Source organism: Chiloscyllium punctatum, chromosome 10 (genome assembly GCF_047496795.1).
Source record: "Chiloscyllium punctatum isolate Juve2018m chromosome 10, sChiPun1.3, whole genome shotgun sequence".
Lineage (NCBI taxonomy): Eukaryota > Metazoa > Chordata > Chondrichthyes > Orectolobiformes > Hemiscylliidae > Chiloscyllium > Chiloscyllium punctatum.
The window spans coordinates 55876544-55895014 of record NC_092748.1 but is presented as its reverse complement, the minus strand read 5'-3'; the positions used below and the strand labels follow the sequence as shown (position 1 = coordinate 55895014).

Here is an 18471-nt window from a genome sequence, read left to right as displayed (position 1 = left end):
GTGAGCAAATGTATAGCAGGTGAAGTGTAATGTAGATAAATGTGAGTTTATCCACTGTGGCAACAAAAAGAGGAAGACAATTTTTTAAAAAAATATGAATGGCCAATAGGTTGGGAAAGTGGGAGGTGTGACAAGTCCTGGCTGTCCTTGGACACTAGTCATTGAATGTAAGCAATCGGGGCAACAAGCAGTGATGGCAGCAAATTGGCTTTCATAGCAAGAAGATTCGAACATAGGAGTGCGGATAACTTCCTGCAATTCCACAGGGACTTGTTGAGATCACAGAGTACTGTGTGCAGTTTCGTTCTCCTCATCTATAGATAAATGCATTGGCTATGGACACAAATGTATAACAGACTGATTCCTGGAATTGCAGACTGACACACGAAGACAGACTGGATAGTTGGGACTATATTCATTGAAGTTTAGAAGATTGAGGGAAGAATCTCACAGAAATCTATAAAATGCTAACAAGACTAGACACAGTGAATACAGGATACTCCATATGACCAGGGATTGCAAAATCAGGGATCATAGTCCAAGAACATAGGGTAGGCCATTTCGGGTTGAGATAGGAGTAATTTCTACACCCGAGAGTGGTGAGGATATAGAATTCGCTGTTGCAGGAAGTGAGGTGAAAACAATACATATTTTCAAAGAGTTACAACTGTAGGTCTTACAACTAAAAGGGATCAAAAGATATGGAAAGTGGGAATAGGGTTCTGAGTTGGATGATCAGTCACGACCATATTGAATGTCCAAGCAGGTTTGAAGGGCTGAACTGCTACTCCTATTTTCAACGTTTCTATGTTCTAGCCAAACGTACAGCTGCAAACACAATAAGATGAATGTCTCTTTTCTGGCATAAAACGTAAGAACACAAATAGTAATGGCTATGAATTTAGTATTGTGACTAGAGTCAGAGATATGTACAGCATGGAAACAGACCATTCGGTCCAATTCATCCATGCTGACCAGATATCCTAAGCTAATCCAGTCCCATTTAGCAGCACTGGGTCCATATCCCTCTAAACCCTTCCTATTCACGTACCAATCAAGTTGCCTTTTAAAATGTTGCAATTGTACCAGCCTCCACTACTTCCTCTAGCAACTCATTCCATACACGCACCATCCTTTGCATGGAAAAGTTGTCCATAGGTCCCTTTTAAATCTTTCCCCTCACACCCTAAACTTGTGCTCTCTAGTTCTGGACTTGCCACCGCAGGGAAAACACCTTGTGTATTTACCCTATCCATGCCCCTCGTGATTTTATAGACCTCTAAGGTCATCCCTCAGCCTCCGATGCTCCAGGGAAAGCGGCCTAAGCCCATTTAGCCTCTTCCTAAAGCTCAAGCCCTCCAACATTCTTGTATTCTTTTCTGAACCCTTTCAAGTTTGTGGGCAGCAAGGTGGCACAGCGGTTGGCACTGCTGTCTCACAGCGCCAGAGACCCGGGTTCAATTCCTGCCTCAGGCAACTGTCTGTGTGGAGTTTCCTCCGGGTGCGCCGGTTTCCTCCCACAGTCCAAAAATGTGCAGGTCAGGTGAATTGGCCATGCTAAATTGCCGCTAGTGTTAGGTGAAGAGGGGAATGGGTCTGGGTGGGTTTCACTGCAGAGGGTCGGTGTGGACTTGTTGGACCGAAGGACCTGTTTCCACACTGTAAACAATCTAAAGTTTCACAACATCCTTCCAAAAGGAGAGAGACCAGAATTGCACACAATATTCCAAAAATGGCTGAATCAATGTCCTGTACAATTGTAACATGATCTCCCAACTCTGATACTCAACGCTCTGACCAATAAAGGAAAGCATACTAAATGCCTTCTTCACTATCCTATCTAGCAGCGAATCCACTCTCAAGGAACTATGAACCTGCAGTCCAAGGTCCCTTTGACCAGCAACACTTCCCAGGACCTTACCATTACATGTATAAGTCCTGCCCTGATTTGCCTTTCCAAAATTCAGCAACTCACATTTATCTAAATTAAACCCCATCTGCTATTCCTCAACCCATTGGCCCATCTGATCAAGATCCTGTTGTACTCAGAGGTAATCTTCTTCACTACTCAACACACCTCCAAGTTTGGTATCATCTGCAAATTTACTAACTATACCTCCTATATTCATATCCAAATCGTTTAAATAAATGACAAAAAACAGTGGAGTCAGCATCGACGCTTGTGACACACCACTGGTCACAGGTCTCCAGTCTGAAAAGCAACCCTCCACCATCACCAGTGTCTTCTACCTTCAAGTCAGCTCTGTACCCAATTGCCTAGTTCTATCTGTATTCCACATGAGGTAACTAGTCTATCAAGGGGAACCTTGTCAAACACCTTATTGAAATCCATATAGATCACATCCACCGCTCTGCCCTCATCAATCCTCTTTGTTACTTCTTCAAAAAGCTCAATCAAGTTAGTGAGACATGATTTCCAAAGTACACAGCCATGTTGACCATCTCTAATCAGTGGCTTTCCAAATACATGGAAATCCTGTCCCTGCGACAACTTGCATCACCGATGTCAGACGCACCAGTCTCTCGTTCCCTGTCTTTTTCTTACCATCTTTCTTAAATAGCGGCATGTTCACCAACCTCCAGTCTTTCGGCACCTCACCTGTGACTATCAATGATACAAATATCTCAGCAAGGGGCCGAGCAATCGCTTTCCTAACTTCCCACAGAATTCTAAGGTTCACCTGATCAGGCTCTGGGGATTTGTCCATTGTTATGCATTTTAGGACATCCAGCACTTCTTCCACTGTAATATGGACATTATTTACAATATCACTGTCTAATTCATCACATTCTGCATCTTCCATGTTCTTCTCCACAGTAAACATTGAAGCAAAATACTTGTTTAGTATCTCCCCTATCTCCCGCGCTGCCACGCTGATCTTTATGGGGTCCCGTTCTCTCCCCAGTTACCCTTTTGCCCTTAATGTACTTGCACAATCCCTTTGGAATCTTCCTAACCCCATCTGCCAAAGTTATCTCATGTCCCATTTTTGCCCTCCTTATTTCCCTCTCAAGTAAATTCCTACTGCCTTTATACTCCAAGGATTCACTCAATCGCTGCTGTCTATACCTGACATATGCTTCCTTCTTTTTCCTGGACCCAAACCTCATTTCTCTCGTCATCCAACATTCCCAACACCTACATGCCTTGCCTTTCACCCTCACAGAAACATAGTATTTCTGGACTCCTGTAATCTCATTTTTGAAGGCTTCCTATTTTCAGCTGTCCCTTTGCCTGCGTACATCCGCACCCAATCAGCTTTTCAAAGTTCTTGCCTAATACTGTCAAAATTGGCCTTTCTCCAATTTAGAACTTCAACTTTTAGATCCAGTCTATCCTTTTTCATCACTATTTTAAAACTAATAGAATTATGGTCGCTGGCCCCAATGTGCCTTATTTCCCCAAGAGTAGTCAAGTTTTGCACCTTCTCTCATAACTACATCCACATACTGAATCAGAAAATTTTCTTGTACACACTTAAGTTCCTCCTCATCTAAATCTTTAATACTATGACAGTCCCAGTCTATGTTTGGAAATTTGAAATCCCCTACAATAACTTCCTCAAGTACAGGTGTAATGTTATCCCTTATCAAAAGCACAACTCCCCAACCTCTCTTGCCCCCCTTTCTATCCTTCCTATAGCATTTGTATCCTGGAACATTAAGCTGCCAGTTTTGTCCATTCCTGAGCCACGTCTCTAATTGCTATGATATCCCAATCCCACATTCCTAACCAGGCAGAGTTCCTCTGCCTTCTCTATTAGAGTTCTTACACTGAAATAAACACAGTTTAATTTACCTCATTCTCTGCTTTGCTACTGCCTGCCCTGACTATTTGACTTGCTCCTTTTCCCAACTGTACCAGTCTCAGACTGATCTTTTTCCTCATTATCTCCCAGAGTCTCACCACCTCCTCCCCCCCCCCCCCTACATTACTTGCTTAAATCCTCCCAAGCAGCTCTAGCAAATCTCCCAGCCAAAATATTAGTCCCCTTCCAATTCAGGTGCAAACCGTCCTCCTTATACAGGTCACTACTACCCCAGATGAGATTCAAATGATCGAATCGGGTGGCACGGTGGCTCAGTGGTTAGCACTGCTGCCTCACACCGCCAGGGACCCGGATTCAATTCCCAACTCAGGCAACTGTCTGCGTGGGGTTTGCATATTTTTCCTGTGTCTGCATGGGTTTCCTCCAGGTGCTCCGGATCCTCCCACTGTCCAAAGATGTACAGATTAGGTGAACTGGCCATGCTAAATTGCTCATAGTGTTAGGTGTAGGGGAATGGGTTGCTCTTCGGAGGGTCAGTGTGGACTCGTTGGGTCGAAGGGCCTGTTTCCACACTGTAGGAAATCTAATCAAAAATGTGAAGCCTTCAACTCCTGAGCCACACATTCATCTGCTCTATCCTCCTATTCCTACCCTCTCTAGCTCATAGCACTGGGAGTAATCCAGATATTTCTACCCTAGAGGCTATCTTTTTATATTCTCCCTTCAGAATCTCATGCCTTTCCTTTCCCATGTCATTAGTCCCAATATGTACAACAGCATTCTGCTGGTCCCACTCCCCTTTGAAAATATTCAGAATTCTGTCAGAGATATCATTGATCCTGGTACCAGGGATGAACACAACAGTTTGATTTCTCGCTGTCGGCCACAGAAACATCTGTCTGTGCCCCTGACTACAGAGCCCCTTATCACAATCAATCGCTCAGAACCGGATGTATCCCTCGTTACATTAGATCCAGTCTCAGTACCAGAAACTTGGCTGTTTGTGCTACGTTCCCCTGAGAGTCTATTACCCTCTCCATTTGCCAAAACAGCATACTAGTTTGCAAAGGGGATAGCCACAGGAGACTCCTGCATTACCTCCCTCTCCTACCTTTCCTGGTGGTAACTCATCTACCTGACTGTATCTGTGGTTTTTCTCCCTTCCTGTAGCTGCCACCATCACACCCACTCCAACTCCTGTAAATTCTTCATTGACTCTAACTGCTGTTCCAACCAATCCATGCAATTTGATAGGATTCAGAACCAAACACACTTACTGCAGACAATCATTTGTAACACGGAAATTTTCCCTAAACCGACAAAAATAGTGAAAAGCATCATATCCATTACACAGAAAATGCTAAATCTCTCAAATATTACAGGAACCTACAAAATAGATTTAATGCATGCAACTCTGCTATTCCAACGTGCATAACAAAGCCAATAAATCATGAGCTATGGTATGAATAGAGTTGTGTTCATCTGTCAGACAGGTAGAACGAAGGAATAAAGGATAGTAAAGGAAGGCTGTATGTCGAACCGGAGAGAATGGGTGAGATTCTGAATGATTACTTTGCATCAGTGTTCACTGAGGAGAGAAACATGATGAATGTTGAAATTAGAGATAGAAGTTTGATTATTCTGAATCACATAGACGTAAGTAGGGAAGATGTGTTGAGTATGTGAGAGGTTATTAAAGTGGACAAGTCCCCAGGACCGGATGGGATCTATCCCAGGTTGCTGATTAGATTAGATTAGATTAGATTACTTACAGTGTGGATGAGGGTCCAGTGAGGGAGGCAGGAGAACAAATAGCTGGGGCCCTGACAGATATCTTTGTGGCATCCGTAATTACAGGTGAGGTGCCGGAGGACTGGAAGTTTGCTCATGTTGTTACCCTATACAAGAAGGATAGTAGGGGTATTCCAGATAACTACAGATCAGTGAGCCTGATGTCAGTGGTGGGAAAGTTGCTGGAGAGGGTACTGAGGGATAGGATCTATTTATATTTAGAAAAGAATGGGCTTATCAGAGATAAGTAACATGGTTTTGCGCAGGGGAGATCGTGCCTTACCAACTTAATAGAGTTCTTTGAGGAAGTGACCAAGTTGATAGATGAAGGAAGGGCTGTTGATGTCATATACCTGGACTTTTGTAAGGTGTTTGATTACGTTTCCCATGGTAGATTAATGGAGAAAGTGAAGTCACGTGGTGTGCAGGGTGTTCTAGCTAGATCGATAAAGAAGTGGTTGAAGGGAGTTTCTCGAAGTGGAGAAAGGTGACCAGTGGTGTTCCGCAGGGGTCAGTGTTGGGGCCACTGTTGTTTGTAATATACATAAATGATCTGGAAGAAAGTACTGTTAATATGATCAGCAAGTTTGCAGTTGACACAAAGATTGGTGGAGTAGCAGAAAGTATAAGGGACTGTCAAAGAATACAGGAGGATATACATAGACTGGAGAGTTGGGCGGAAAAGTGGCAGATGGCTTTCAATCCAGACAAATGTGAAGTGACGCATTTAGGCAAGTCTAATTCTAGAGCGAATTATACAATGAACGGAAGAGCCTTGTGAAAAGTTGATGGGCAGAGAGATCAGGGAACACAGGTCCATTGTACCCTGAAGGTTGCTGCACACGTGGTCAAGAAGGCATATAGTATGCTTGCCTTCATTGGACGGGGTATTGAGTATAAGAGCTGGCAAGTCATGTTAACATTGTACAAGACATTAGTTCGGCCGCATTTAGAATACTGCATACAGTTCTGGTCGCCACATTATTAAGAGGATGTGAACACTTTGGAGAGGATGCAGAGAAGGTTTACGAGGATATTGCCTGGTATGGAAGGTGCTAGCTATGAAGAAAGGTGGAGTAGGTTAGGCTTATTTTTATTAGAAAAAAGGAGATTGAGGGGGGACCTGATTAAGGTTTACAAAATCATGAAGGGTATAGACCGGGTGGATACAGACAAGCTTTTTCCCAGGGTGAAGAATTCCATAACGAGAGGTCACGCTTTCAAGTTGAGAGGTGGAAAGTTTAAGGGGGATACACGCGGCAAGTACTTCACATAGAGGGTGATCGGCGTTTGGAACGCGTTGCCAGCAGAGGTGGTAGAGGCAGACACGGTAGATTCATTTAAGATGTATCTGGACAAATGCATGAGTAAGTGAGGAGCAGGGGGATACAGATGCTTAGGAGTTGACCGACAGGTTTAGACAGTACATTTGGATCGGCTCAGACTTGGAGGGTCAAAGGGCTTGTTCCTGGGCTGTAAATTTTCTGTTCTTTGAATTACAGTCCGCAAGAAAAAAATTAAAAACAAGAAATTGACCGAGATTCTGACAGTCAATCAGATTATGTGCCATTTAGTTGGGAGAATGTCTTTTCAATTTTTAGCTGGTGTTCTTCATCACCTTTTGTTTTAAGGGTGATAGTTTAGTGGTTTGTCACTGTATTGACAACTCTATATATTTGAATTGAATCGAATCGAATCTATTGTCACGTGTACAGAAGCACAGTGAAAAGTTTTGTTTTGCAAGCAATATAGGCAAATCACAAGTAGCATAGATAGTAAATAATAGGTAAACAGTGGCAAAAACAAAAACACAGGTACAGGCGAATGTTAAGAGTTTGAGAGTCCATTAGTGCTATCACCAGCACCTGCTCAACAATAATCTACTCACTGACAGCCAATTTGGGTATGGCCAGGGCCATTCAGCTTCTTATCCCTACTGTAGGTGGGACTTAAATCCAGTCCTTCTAGCCATGGTGGGAACACTATCACTGAATCACAGGAAACCCCTAGTTCCACAGGGAAATGTCCTTGGCCCAACCTTGGGCAGCACGGTGGCACAGTGGTGGGCACTACTGGCTCATAGTGCCAGAGACCTGGGTTCAATTCCCGCCTCAGGCAACTGTGTGGAATTTGCACAGTGTCTGCGTGGGTTTCCTCCAGGTGCTCCGGTCTCCTCCCACAGTCCAAAAATGTGCAGGTTAGATGAATTGGCCATAGTGTTAGGTGAAGGGGTAAATGTAGGGGAATGGACTTCGGCAGGTCTTGTTGGGCCGAAGGGCCTGTTTCCACATGGTAGGGAATCTAAATCTTCAGTTGCTTCATTGTAAGGTAAAAAGTGAGAACGTTCATTATGCAGTCAATGTTCTACACCTTTCACTATTCCTCAGATAATATAACAATCCATGTCCATATTCAGCAAGACATGGACAGAATTCAGGCTTGGGTTGACAAGGAGCAAGTAACATTCCCACCACCCAAGTGCCTGACAAACCATCATCACTTGATATTCAATGGCATTACTATCACTGAAATCAACACTCTGGGGGTCACCACTGACTAGAAACTCAACTGGACTAGCCACATAAGTATTACAACTACAAAAGCAGATCAGAGGCTAGGAATCTTGCAGTGAATAATTCATCTCCTGATTCTTTAAAGATTGTCCACATAATGCAAGGTCAGAGTTAGGAGTGTGACGGAATACTGGCATCCTTCTATAGGGAAGATATTCTTAAACCTGAGAAGGTGCAGAAAACATTTACAAGGATATTGCCTTTACTGGAGGGTTTGAGCGATACAGAGAGGCCGACTAGGCTAGGACTTTTTCCTCGGATGAGGGAATGCAAGACTGGAGGGCATAGGTTTAAGGTGAGGGGAGAAAGACTTGAAAAGGACCTGAAGACCAACATTTCCACGCAGAGGGTGGTGCATGTATAGGACAAGCTGTGGAAGCAGATAACATTTAAAAGGATAGGAATACGAAGAATTTACAGGGATGTGGACCAAATGCTGGCAAATGAGACTAGATCAGATTGGGCTGTCTGTCAGTACGGACGAGTTAGACCAAAGGGTCTGTTTCTGTACAATATGACTCTCTGACCTGCCTGGAAGAGTGCAGCTCCAACAACATTTCAGAAGACTGATACCATTCAGGATGAAACAACAGTTTATTAGCACCACATCTCGAAACATTCACTACCTTCACCACCAATGCTCAATAGCATTGTGTACTATCTACAAAACGTACTATAAGAACTCGGCAAGGGTCCATTGACAGCACTTTCCAATCCCACAACCACTACCTTCCAGAAGGACACAGTAGCAAATATATGGAAACATCACTACCTAAAAAGGTGGATGTCCTTCAAGGTGGATTACCCTTCCAAGCTGAAAACCATAATAATTGGGAAATATATCACTGTCTCTTTGGTCAAAACCCTGGAATGCCCCCAACTAATGGCAAAGTGGATATATCTACACCAAATGGAATTCAGAAGTTCGAAAAGGCAGCTCACCGCCACTTTCTGAAAGCTAACTAGGGATGAACAATAAATGCTTGCCCAGAAGTGATTCCACATCCACCTAATTTTTAAAATTCATTCATGGAAGTCAAACAAAACCCAGTTTTAACATCCCATAAATTGATAAAAAGCACTTTTGTTTTTAAAGTTGAACCTGGATACCACCTAAATATTAAAAGGTGCCTTCAATTTAAATAACTTTTATCCTGGAGAATTCTAAAAGTGCATTTCCTCTGGCATTGAGTCAAGCACTAAGGTTTGAACTTTTAATTCCAGAGCACAACGGCAAAACAATTTTCCAAAATGATCTTCAAATGCTATTTGACATCCAACAGTGTAGAAACATTTTTTTAAAATCAATAAATGAATATCTCAATAAAACAAAATTGGGTTTCCTTAATTGGTCATCTTAGACCATAAGATGTAGATGTAATATCCACAGGTGAGGTACCAGAAGACTGGAGGTTGGCTAACATGGTGCCACTATTTAAGAAAGGTGGTAAGGAAAAGCCAGGGAACTATGGACCAGTGAGCCTGACATCAGTGGTGGGCAAGTTGTTGAAGGGGATCCTGACAGACAGGATTTACATGTATTTGAAAAGGCAAGGGCTGAGTAGGAATAGTCAACATGGCTGCATGCTTGGGAAATCATATCTCACTAACTTGATTGAGTTTTCTGAAGAAGTAACAAAGACGACTAATGAAGGTAGAGCGGTCGATGTGATGTATATGGACTTCAGTGAGGCATTTGACAAGATTCTTCATGGTAGACTGGCCAGCAAGGTCAGATCACAGGGAGAACCAGCCATTGGGATACAGAACCGACGTGAAGGTAGAAAACAGAGGGTGGTGGTGGGACTGTTGCTTTTCAGACTGGAGGCCTTTGACCAGCAGTGAGCAACAGGAATCAGTGCTGGATGCACTGCTTTTTACATTTATATAAATGATTTGAATGTGAACAAAGGAGGTATAGCTAGTAAGTTTGCAGAAGGCACCAAAATTGGTGACGCAGTGTACAGTGAAGGAGGTCACGTCAGAGTTCAACAGGACCTTGGTCAGATGGTCAAATGGGCTGAGTCGTCGCAGATGGAGTTTAATTGAGACAAAATGTGAGGTGCTGCATTTTGGAAAGGCAAATCACAGCAGGTCTTATACGCTTAATGGTAAGGTCCTGGGGAGTGTCGCCAAACAAGGAGACCTTTGTCCTGCAGTGCAGGCTTATAGTTCCTTGAAAGTTGAGTCACATATAGGCAGGATAATGAAGGCGACATTTGGTATGCTTGCCTTTATTGGTCAGTGCATTCAGTATCGGAGTTGGGAGGTCATGTTGCAGCTGTACAGGACATTGGTTAGGCCACTTTTGGAATATTGTGTTCAATTCTGGTCTCCCTGTTGTATAAACAATTTGAAAGGGTTCAGAAAAGATTTACAAGAATCCTGCCAGGGCCAGAGTGTTTGAGATATTCTAAAAGGCTGAACAGGCTGGGGCTACTGTCCTTGGAGTGTCAGAGGTTAAGTGTTTACCTTATAGAGATTTATAAAACCATGAGGGGCATGGACAAGGTCTTTTCCCCAGTATAGGCAAGTCCAGAAAAAAAAGTGCATAGGTTTAAGGTGAGTGGGGAAAGATTTAAAAGGGACGTAAGGGGTAACATCTTCACATAAAGGATGACGTTTGTATGGAATGAGCTACGAGAGGAAGTATTGGAGACTGGTACAATTACAACATTTAAAAGTCATGATTTGGAGGTGCCGGTGTTGAACTGGGGTGTACAAAATTAAAAATCACAACACCAGGTTATAGTCCAACTGGTTTATTTCGAAGCACTAGCTTTCGGAGCGCTGCTCCTTCATCACCCGATATATCTGGTCAGCATGGATGAGTTGGATCAAAGGGACTGTTTCCATACAATACGGCTCTAGGACTCAATAAAAGTAAGCCATTAGAGATCAAGTCTGCTCCACCTTTCACTATGACCACGGCTTATCAGAGAACCCTCAATTTCACTTTCCTCACTTACCCCTATAACCCTCGACTGTTTCATTTAATTAAAAGTCTCAGCCTTCAGTACACTGAACAACTAATCCTCCAAAGCCCTCTCCAGTAAAGAACTCCACATATTTACTCTGCTCAAAGAAGAAACTCTTACTCATCTAAATCTTAAGTAGAAAAAACACTACTGAGATTATGGCCTCTGGTAGTGGACTCTTCACAAGGGAAGCAACCTCTCCCTATCCACCTTGTCAAGTCCGCTAATATTTTTAAGTGTTTCAGTAAGGTCCCCCCTCAATTTTCTAAACTCCAATAACTACAGATCCAACCTACTCAACCTCTACTCATAAAAAATCCCTCAAAAAAAAAATCAAATCAAACTTCTCTGGACTGCCTTTAATGCCAGTGTATATCTTTCCTTAGATAAGGATACAAAAAAACAGTTCAATGTACCAGGTGTGTTCTGACTAGTGCCAAGTATAGTTTTAGCAGAGCTATCCTATTTTTATACACTATTTCCTTTCAAATAAAGGTTGACAGTCCATTTGCCTTTCCTATTTCCTGCTGAATTTGGAAACAAGCTTTGTGTGCTTCATGGATGAAAACATCCAAATCCTTTTATTCAGCAGCTTTCTGCAGTCTTCCCACAGTTAAAATATTCAGCTCCTCTATTTGTCCTGCCAAAATACATAACCTCACATTTTCCCATGTTACCTTCCATCTGCCACCTTTCTGCCCGCTCAATTAACTTGTCTATATCCCTCCTAATGCTGTCATCCTCAGTACTTGCCTTTTCACCTAATTTTGTTATCTGCAAACTTGGCAATACTACATTCATTTCCATCAGCCATTTGACTAACACATGTCCTTAATATTTGTGCCCCCAGCACTGTGACACTCCTCTAGTTCCAGGTTGCTATCCTGTAAATCCCCATTAAGTCTGCTTTCTATTAGCTCACATCAATTTTTTTTCAGCTCGTTTTCATGATGATAACTTTCAAGTGGAAAAGATTGAAAGTCACAAGTAAGATATTAATGAGTTACAGATCCTCAACTCTGGCCTACCACATTCTCATCTAATGATATGATATGATATTAATGTTGTGCACACTTAGGTGTTCCAGCAGGGAATACTGTATATAGTCATCAGGCGTGGGTACAACTACACCTTATTTTCCTTTACTTGGCCTAAGTCAATTGTTGCACTTGACTTGCCGTTGTAGTGGCAAGCATTAAATCCACAGATCACAAATCAAATAAGCAACAGTAGACTTAGAATCTCAAGGGAAGCACTTCATAACAAGCACTAGTTGAAGCATTACACGAATATGTACATAATCTGTAGCTAGTTCTTTTCAATGTCTCAGTTTAACAACTAATCAACAACTGAATTCATTTACTGCTCATATATACAAATTCCTAACTACTCAACCTGAAATATTTGATGTATATTCTATACAAGATACTCTTCCCCAATATCTCTCTCAACTCTAACATAAGTTTTGAATATATATACAATTTTACATTTCTTTTTTCCTCACGTTGACCAACATAAATTTTTCCTCCTTTTAAAAAAAAATTCTTGGCTTGCAGATACCATTGGCAAGCAGTATTTACTGTTTGACACAGTTACATGTGACACATTAACAGTTGATCAAATATGAAGTAGTAGTATTAGACTAACTAACGGTGTGAAAGGCAAATAAGTTCCTTGGACCTGATGGTTTGCATCTTAGGTTACTAAAAGAGATAGCTACATAGACAGTGGGATGCATTGGTTGCAATTTTCCAAAATCTTTGGATTCTAGAGAAGTACCAGAGAATCAGAAAACTGCTAATGTGACACCATTATTCAAAAAGGTAGGAAGTTAAAAGTAGATAACTATATAGGCCAAGTAGTCTAGCATCTATTGTTGGAAAAGTATTGGAATCAATTATTAAGGGAGTAATAGCAAAACGTTTGGAAAGTCATAATCTACTCAAGCAGGATCTGCACAGCTTCATGAAGTGGAAATCATGTCTAATTTATTCATGTTTTTCAAGGAAGTCTCAACCATAGTTCATAGAGGCAAACCAGGAGATGTTTTAAATTTAGACTTCCAGAAGGCATTCAACAAGGTACCTTACATAAAGTAAGAGCCCACAGCATTGTAGGTAGATATTGGCATGGATACAGAATTGATTAATGGACAGGAAACAGCAAGTGAGGATAAAGGTATCTCTTTCAGGTTAGCAACCCACAACCTGCAGCATTCCACAGGGATCATTGCAACTGTTTACAATATACATTAATGCCTTGGAGTAATAAAGTGAATGCACTGTAGCCAAATTTGCAGAGGACACTAAAATAGATGGAAAGGCAGGTTGTGAAAGAATACAGTTTACAGAGAGAGAGAGATATTGATAGGTTAAACAAATGGATAAAAAAAACTCTCGATTCTAGAGTAAAATATGGGAAAATGCAAAATTGTTAATTTTGAAAGGGAGAACTAAAGAACAGAATGGAGAGAAACTGCAGAAAGCCGCAATACAAAGGGACGGAGATACTCATGCACAAAACACAAAGCTAGGATACAAGTGCAGCAGGAAATCAGGAAGCCTAATGGAGGAGTGGTCATGCTAAATTACCCACAGTGCCCAGGGATGTGTAGATCAGGTGGATAGGGGGTAGGATGCTGTGTAGAGGGTCTGAGTGGACTCAATGGGCAAAATGGCCTGCTTCCACACTGTAGGGACCCTACGGTGTGGAAGTAAAGTCACACCACACAAATGCCAATTAATGACCATTTCTAACAAAAAATGAGATACTAATCATCTCCCCTTGACATATAATGGTATGATCATTGCTGATTCCCCTGTTAACATTTGAGGGATTACCAGTGACCAGAAACTGATCTGGACCAGCCATTTAATATTGGAGCCACAAAAGCAAATAAGAAGCTACAAACTGAGATGGATAACTCTATGTGTCTCACAATGTTTGTCTACTAGGATAAAGTGAGGACTGCAGATGCTGGAGATTAGAGTTGACAGTGGTGCTGGAAAAGCACAGCAGGTCAGGCAGCATCCAAGGAGCAGGAGGGGCGCGTCTCAGGCAAAAGCCCTTCATCAGGAATATTCCCAATGTTTGTCCAGCATCCACAAAAGCAGAAGTTAGAAATGTGATGGAATACATTCCACTTCCCTGAATCACAGAATCCCGACAGTGTGAGAGCAGGCCATTTGGCCTATCAAGTCTACACCGATCCTTCAAAGAGCATCCCATCCAGACCCACTCCACTACCATATCCCTGTAACTCTGCACTTCGTGGATAATCCACCTAGCCTGAACACTATGGCCAATGTAGCCTAGACAATCCACCTAACCTGTACACTTTTGGACTGTGGGAGGAAACCAGAGCACTCAAAGGAAACCCAAGCAGACACAGGAAGAATGTGCAAACTCCATATAGTCTCCAGGTCCTTTGCACTGTGAGGCAGCAGTGCTAACCATGGAGCCACCGTACCACCCTTGCCAGTTAGGTACAGTTTCAACAATATTCAAGAAGCTTAACATCAAAGTAATCTGTTTGATTAACATCTCATTTCACCGCTTTCAACATTCAGTTCCTCCATCAGCACACTGCAGCAGCAGTGTCCATCATCTACAAGGTGCACTGCAGTGACTCAACCAGGATTTTCTTAACATCAACTTCCAAACTTGCAACTACTGCTAGCATTTGGAAGGACAAGGCACCTCAACGTTCAGAAACACAACAACCAGCAAGTTTCCTTCCAAAGCATACATTCTCCTGACTTGGAACAATAATCACTGTTCTATCGTGGTTCCTAGTTAAAATCTTGGAATTCCAGTCCTGCCAGTAATCTTGGATGTGCTTACACTCTGAAGTCCACCCAGAGCAATAGATGTTGACCGAACGTATAATGCCAACGTCTCTTGAATAAATTTAAATGTTAATATGAATAACTCGCCAAGAGTCTTCCATGACATAAGTTTATCCTGTAACCAATACAAACCACTCCCCCAGAGCCAAGAAAGTTGTCACTGTCTTTTACAAGTAGAATTTTTATCTCTCGTGAATAGATGGCACCAAATCATAACCCTGATCAGTCTGAAGTCCCCCATTAATATGCATCAAGTGACTGAGGAGAAAGCACAAATGCAAATAATCAAATTTCTCAGGCATTAGAATAAATTGTAAAAATTGAAAATGCTTTTGAAAAACAAGATATGCTATATAAGAAATAATTTAAAGGAAAATAATATCCTCCAAAGGGCTGAGCATGTGACCAAGCAAACTTAAAGTTATTAACTGGTAAACAAAAGACTAATTATAGGTATCCTCTATGAACAAAAGTTTTCTACAATATCAGTTGTTACATTTGGTTCCAGCCAAAAAAATTACATCTACTTTCCATTTGAATGGACTGATTCACATTGTTGAATGATTCCAAACAGTATGATAACTTCTGATGCCTCAATGTGGCTATTTTTGATTTATGAATGGACAGCAGGCCAAACTAAAAATAATAATTCCCCTCCAACATATATTACTGGCACAGTTGATCGACTGCAGTAATGTACAAGTGAGGTAGAAAATAGCCTGTCTTCTAGCTGGCTAAGCTTTTCATTTTTCTTTCACCTTTCCTTAATCATCTTAAAAAATGTCCATCTTTTACTTTTTCCTCATAGACCATATTGAGAAGGATATCAGGTGGGTAGCGAAGAAAATTCTTGCAATCAACAGTTCCCTTCTCATTCACTCCCATCCCTCCTACCATTTCGTCTCCCATTACCCATTTCTAAACACTCATTTCTATTTTCCTCATTCACCGATAACCCATCCTTCCCATTATCCATTCCTTTTCTGATCATTCATTCCCACCTCCATCACTACCTCAGGTCCTTCCTCCACACTAATGTCAAGCTCTTCAAGTGCTCACCTGCTCCTCCCATGACATCTCACATATTTTTTATCTATTTTCCTCAAAAGTTTGTTTTATTGGAATGGGGACAGGCCACCGAACCCCTAGAGCCTGTTCCCACATGTTTTTAAAACCATATTTCTAAGTCAGAACACACTCCGCATATAATTATCGGATCATAATGACAATAGGCAATAGACATTACCAACACTTGTAATTTTGTTTACTATGCTACATTTGTACTACTAATATGAATGATTCAGATGTAGAAGAGATATCCTCCAAATTTCTGTCTGCTTTCAATTCCTGTCAATAATGTGCATTAACATAATGCAAACAAACAAACAATCTATACACCTAGACGAGAATGACATTGCAACATTGTACAATATCAAAACATTTGCGTTTTTAGTTTAATTATAAACTTATTATTATAAACAATATTAAGAATCCATAACATTGCAGATGACCATTAGATTATATTAGATAAGCAGCAAGTTAGGGAATCCAAAATTGCAATCCACATCAGAAATGCTGTTCAGGTTTGATCTAAGGAACAAGAATTTTTAGTTCAACATTCACCTAGTTGCCTTTAAACTTCACTTTTAAACTTTATATATAACTCCTTTACCTTTTTCTCTCATTAAAAGGTTCACCCATTGTGCAAAACAATGTGCAGAGTTTGCTCAGATAGGGCAATGCAAAGCCAGCCAGGTATTTCAGAAATTACCAGCCCTAATCACACTGGACTGGCACTGATCAAAAGCATTACTGCATAACAAACACAAATAGGTCTCTGTTGTTCATACATTAACGTAATACATAATTGGTGTGTAACATTAATTAACTTACCCTACATTTGGCAATCCAACAATGCCAATCTTTAATGAGGTTCCAAATCGTCCAATAATGGGTGGTAACTTAGGTTCACAATCTCCTTTTTTGGGAGGCATGTTCTGAAACACAAACTGGCAAATGAATAACTGTACTATAAATTTTTAAAAGATCAGATACTACAGTCACTCAGAGAATGTCATCTCTTTTGCATAGAGATGTGGAAAAAACACTAATGAAATAAGAAATACATGAACTTTAATCCATTTGGACAAACTGAGAAGCCTCAAAAAGGAAACACATATGCTATTTATAACCTAATCAAAACTGACAACTGGGGGAGCTCAGTCATGCCCTTTTTAACAGAACGTCTTACTCATCCAGCTTTGACACTGCTGCTACTACTACTACTCTGTGAAATCTACTTTGATTCTTGTTTTATACACCAGAAGCTATTTGAAAGCGCATGGATGCGCAGGCCTGACTCATCAGGACCACAAGGGAAGGCCCGAATAGAATTTTAATAAAAACAAGCGCTTTCTGGGTGAGGCTGTCAGGAACGACGTGGACGAAGCACGAAAGCAGCACAGTGCGGTGTTCACCTGATCAAATCGCGATTCCTGCGGACGGGATAAATGTTGTAATGAGAGAGCCCAGGAACAGCAATAAAACTACTCTCCCTCACAGTCCACGCGCCGAGCAGCCGCGGAGGGGGGTGGGGGGGGGGAAATGGAAAAATGAACCTGGAGCATGCGCATTACGCAATCACTCATTGGCTGACAGCAGGCCAATTAAAGAGCAGGGCAAAAGTAACTTGGTGTGAAAGAAGAGAACATAGTCGAGAAAGTCAGAGGATGTGAGAGAGGACAGGAGTATAGATTGAATGGTGAGGGATTAGGACAAAAGCTATCCCCACTGATGGCTCAGTGAGTAAGCTACTAAAGACTCATTCCTTTTGGTCCCTACCACGCACATAAAAGACACACAGGTTGGTGCTCAGTAGAACATAGAATATTACAGCACAGTGCAGGCCCTTCAGCCCTTGATGTTGCACCAACCTACGAAACCAATCTGAAGCCGATCTAACTTACACTACTCAGTTCGTGTTCATATATCTATCCAATGACCATTTAAATGCCCTTGAAATTGGCAAGGAGAAAGTGAGGACTGCAGATGCTGGAGATCAGAGCTGAAAATGTGTTGCTGGAAAAGCTCAGCAGGTCAGGCAGCATCCAAGGAGCAGGAGAATCGACGTTTCGGGCATGAGCCTGAAGAAGGGCTCATGCCTTGAAATTGGCAAGTCAACTACTGTTGCAGGGAGTGCATTCCACGGCCCTACTACTCTCTGAGTAAAAAAACCACCTCTGACATCTGTCCTATTTCTATCAACCCTCAGTTTAAAGGTTGCCGCCTCGTGCTAGCCATCACCATCTGAGTAAAAAGGCTCTCATGGTCCAACCAATCTAACCCTTTGATTATATGTCTCAAGTCGCCCCTCAACCTTCTCTCTAACAAAATGGCCTCAAGTCCCTCAGCCTTTCCTTGTAAGGCCTTCTCTCCATACTAGGCAACATCCTAGTAAATCTCCTCTGAACCCTATCCAAAGCTTCCACAT

General features: G+C 41.8%; 1 protein-coding gene across 1 annotated transcript in view; it reads right to left on the bottom strand.

Annotated features, from left to right (window-relative positions):
• The window catches only part of ola1 (Obg-like ATPase 1), a 216548-nt gene extending 198965 nt beyond the window's left edge, over positions 1–17583 (bottom strand). Inside the window, exons 1-2 of the mRNA XM_072579197.1 lie at positions 17459–17583; positions 16875–16978 (exon numbers count right to left, since the gene is read on the bottom strand). Coding sequence (XP_072435298.1) covers positions 16875–16975 — 101 coding nt within the window. The 5' untranslated portion in view covers positions 16976–16978; positions 17459–17583. The remainder of the gene's footprint in view (positions 1–16874; positions 16979–17458) is intronic.
• Positions 17584–18471: the final 888 nt, after the last annotated feature.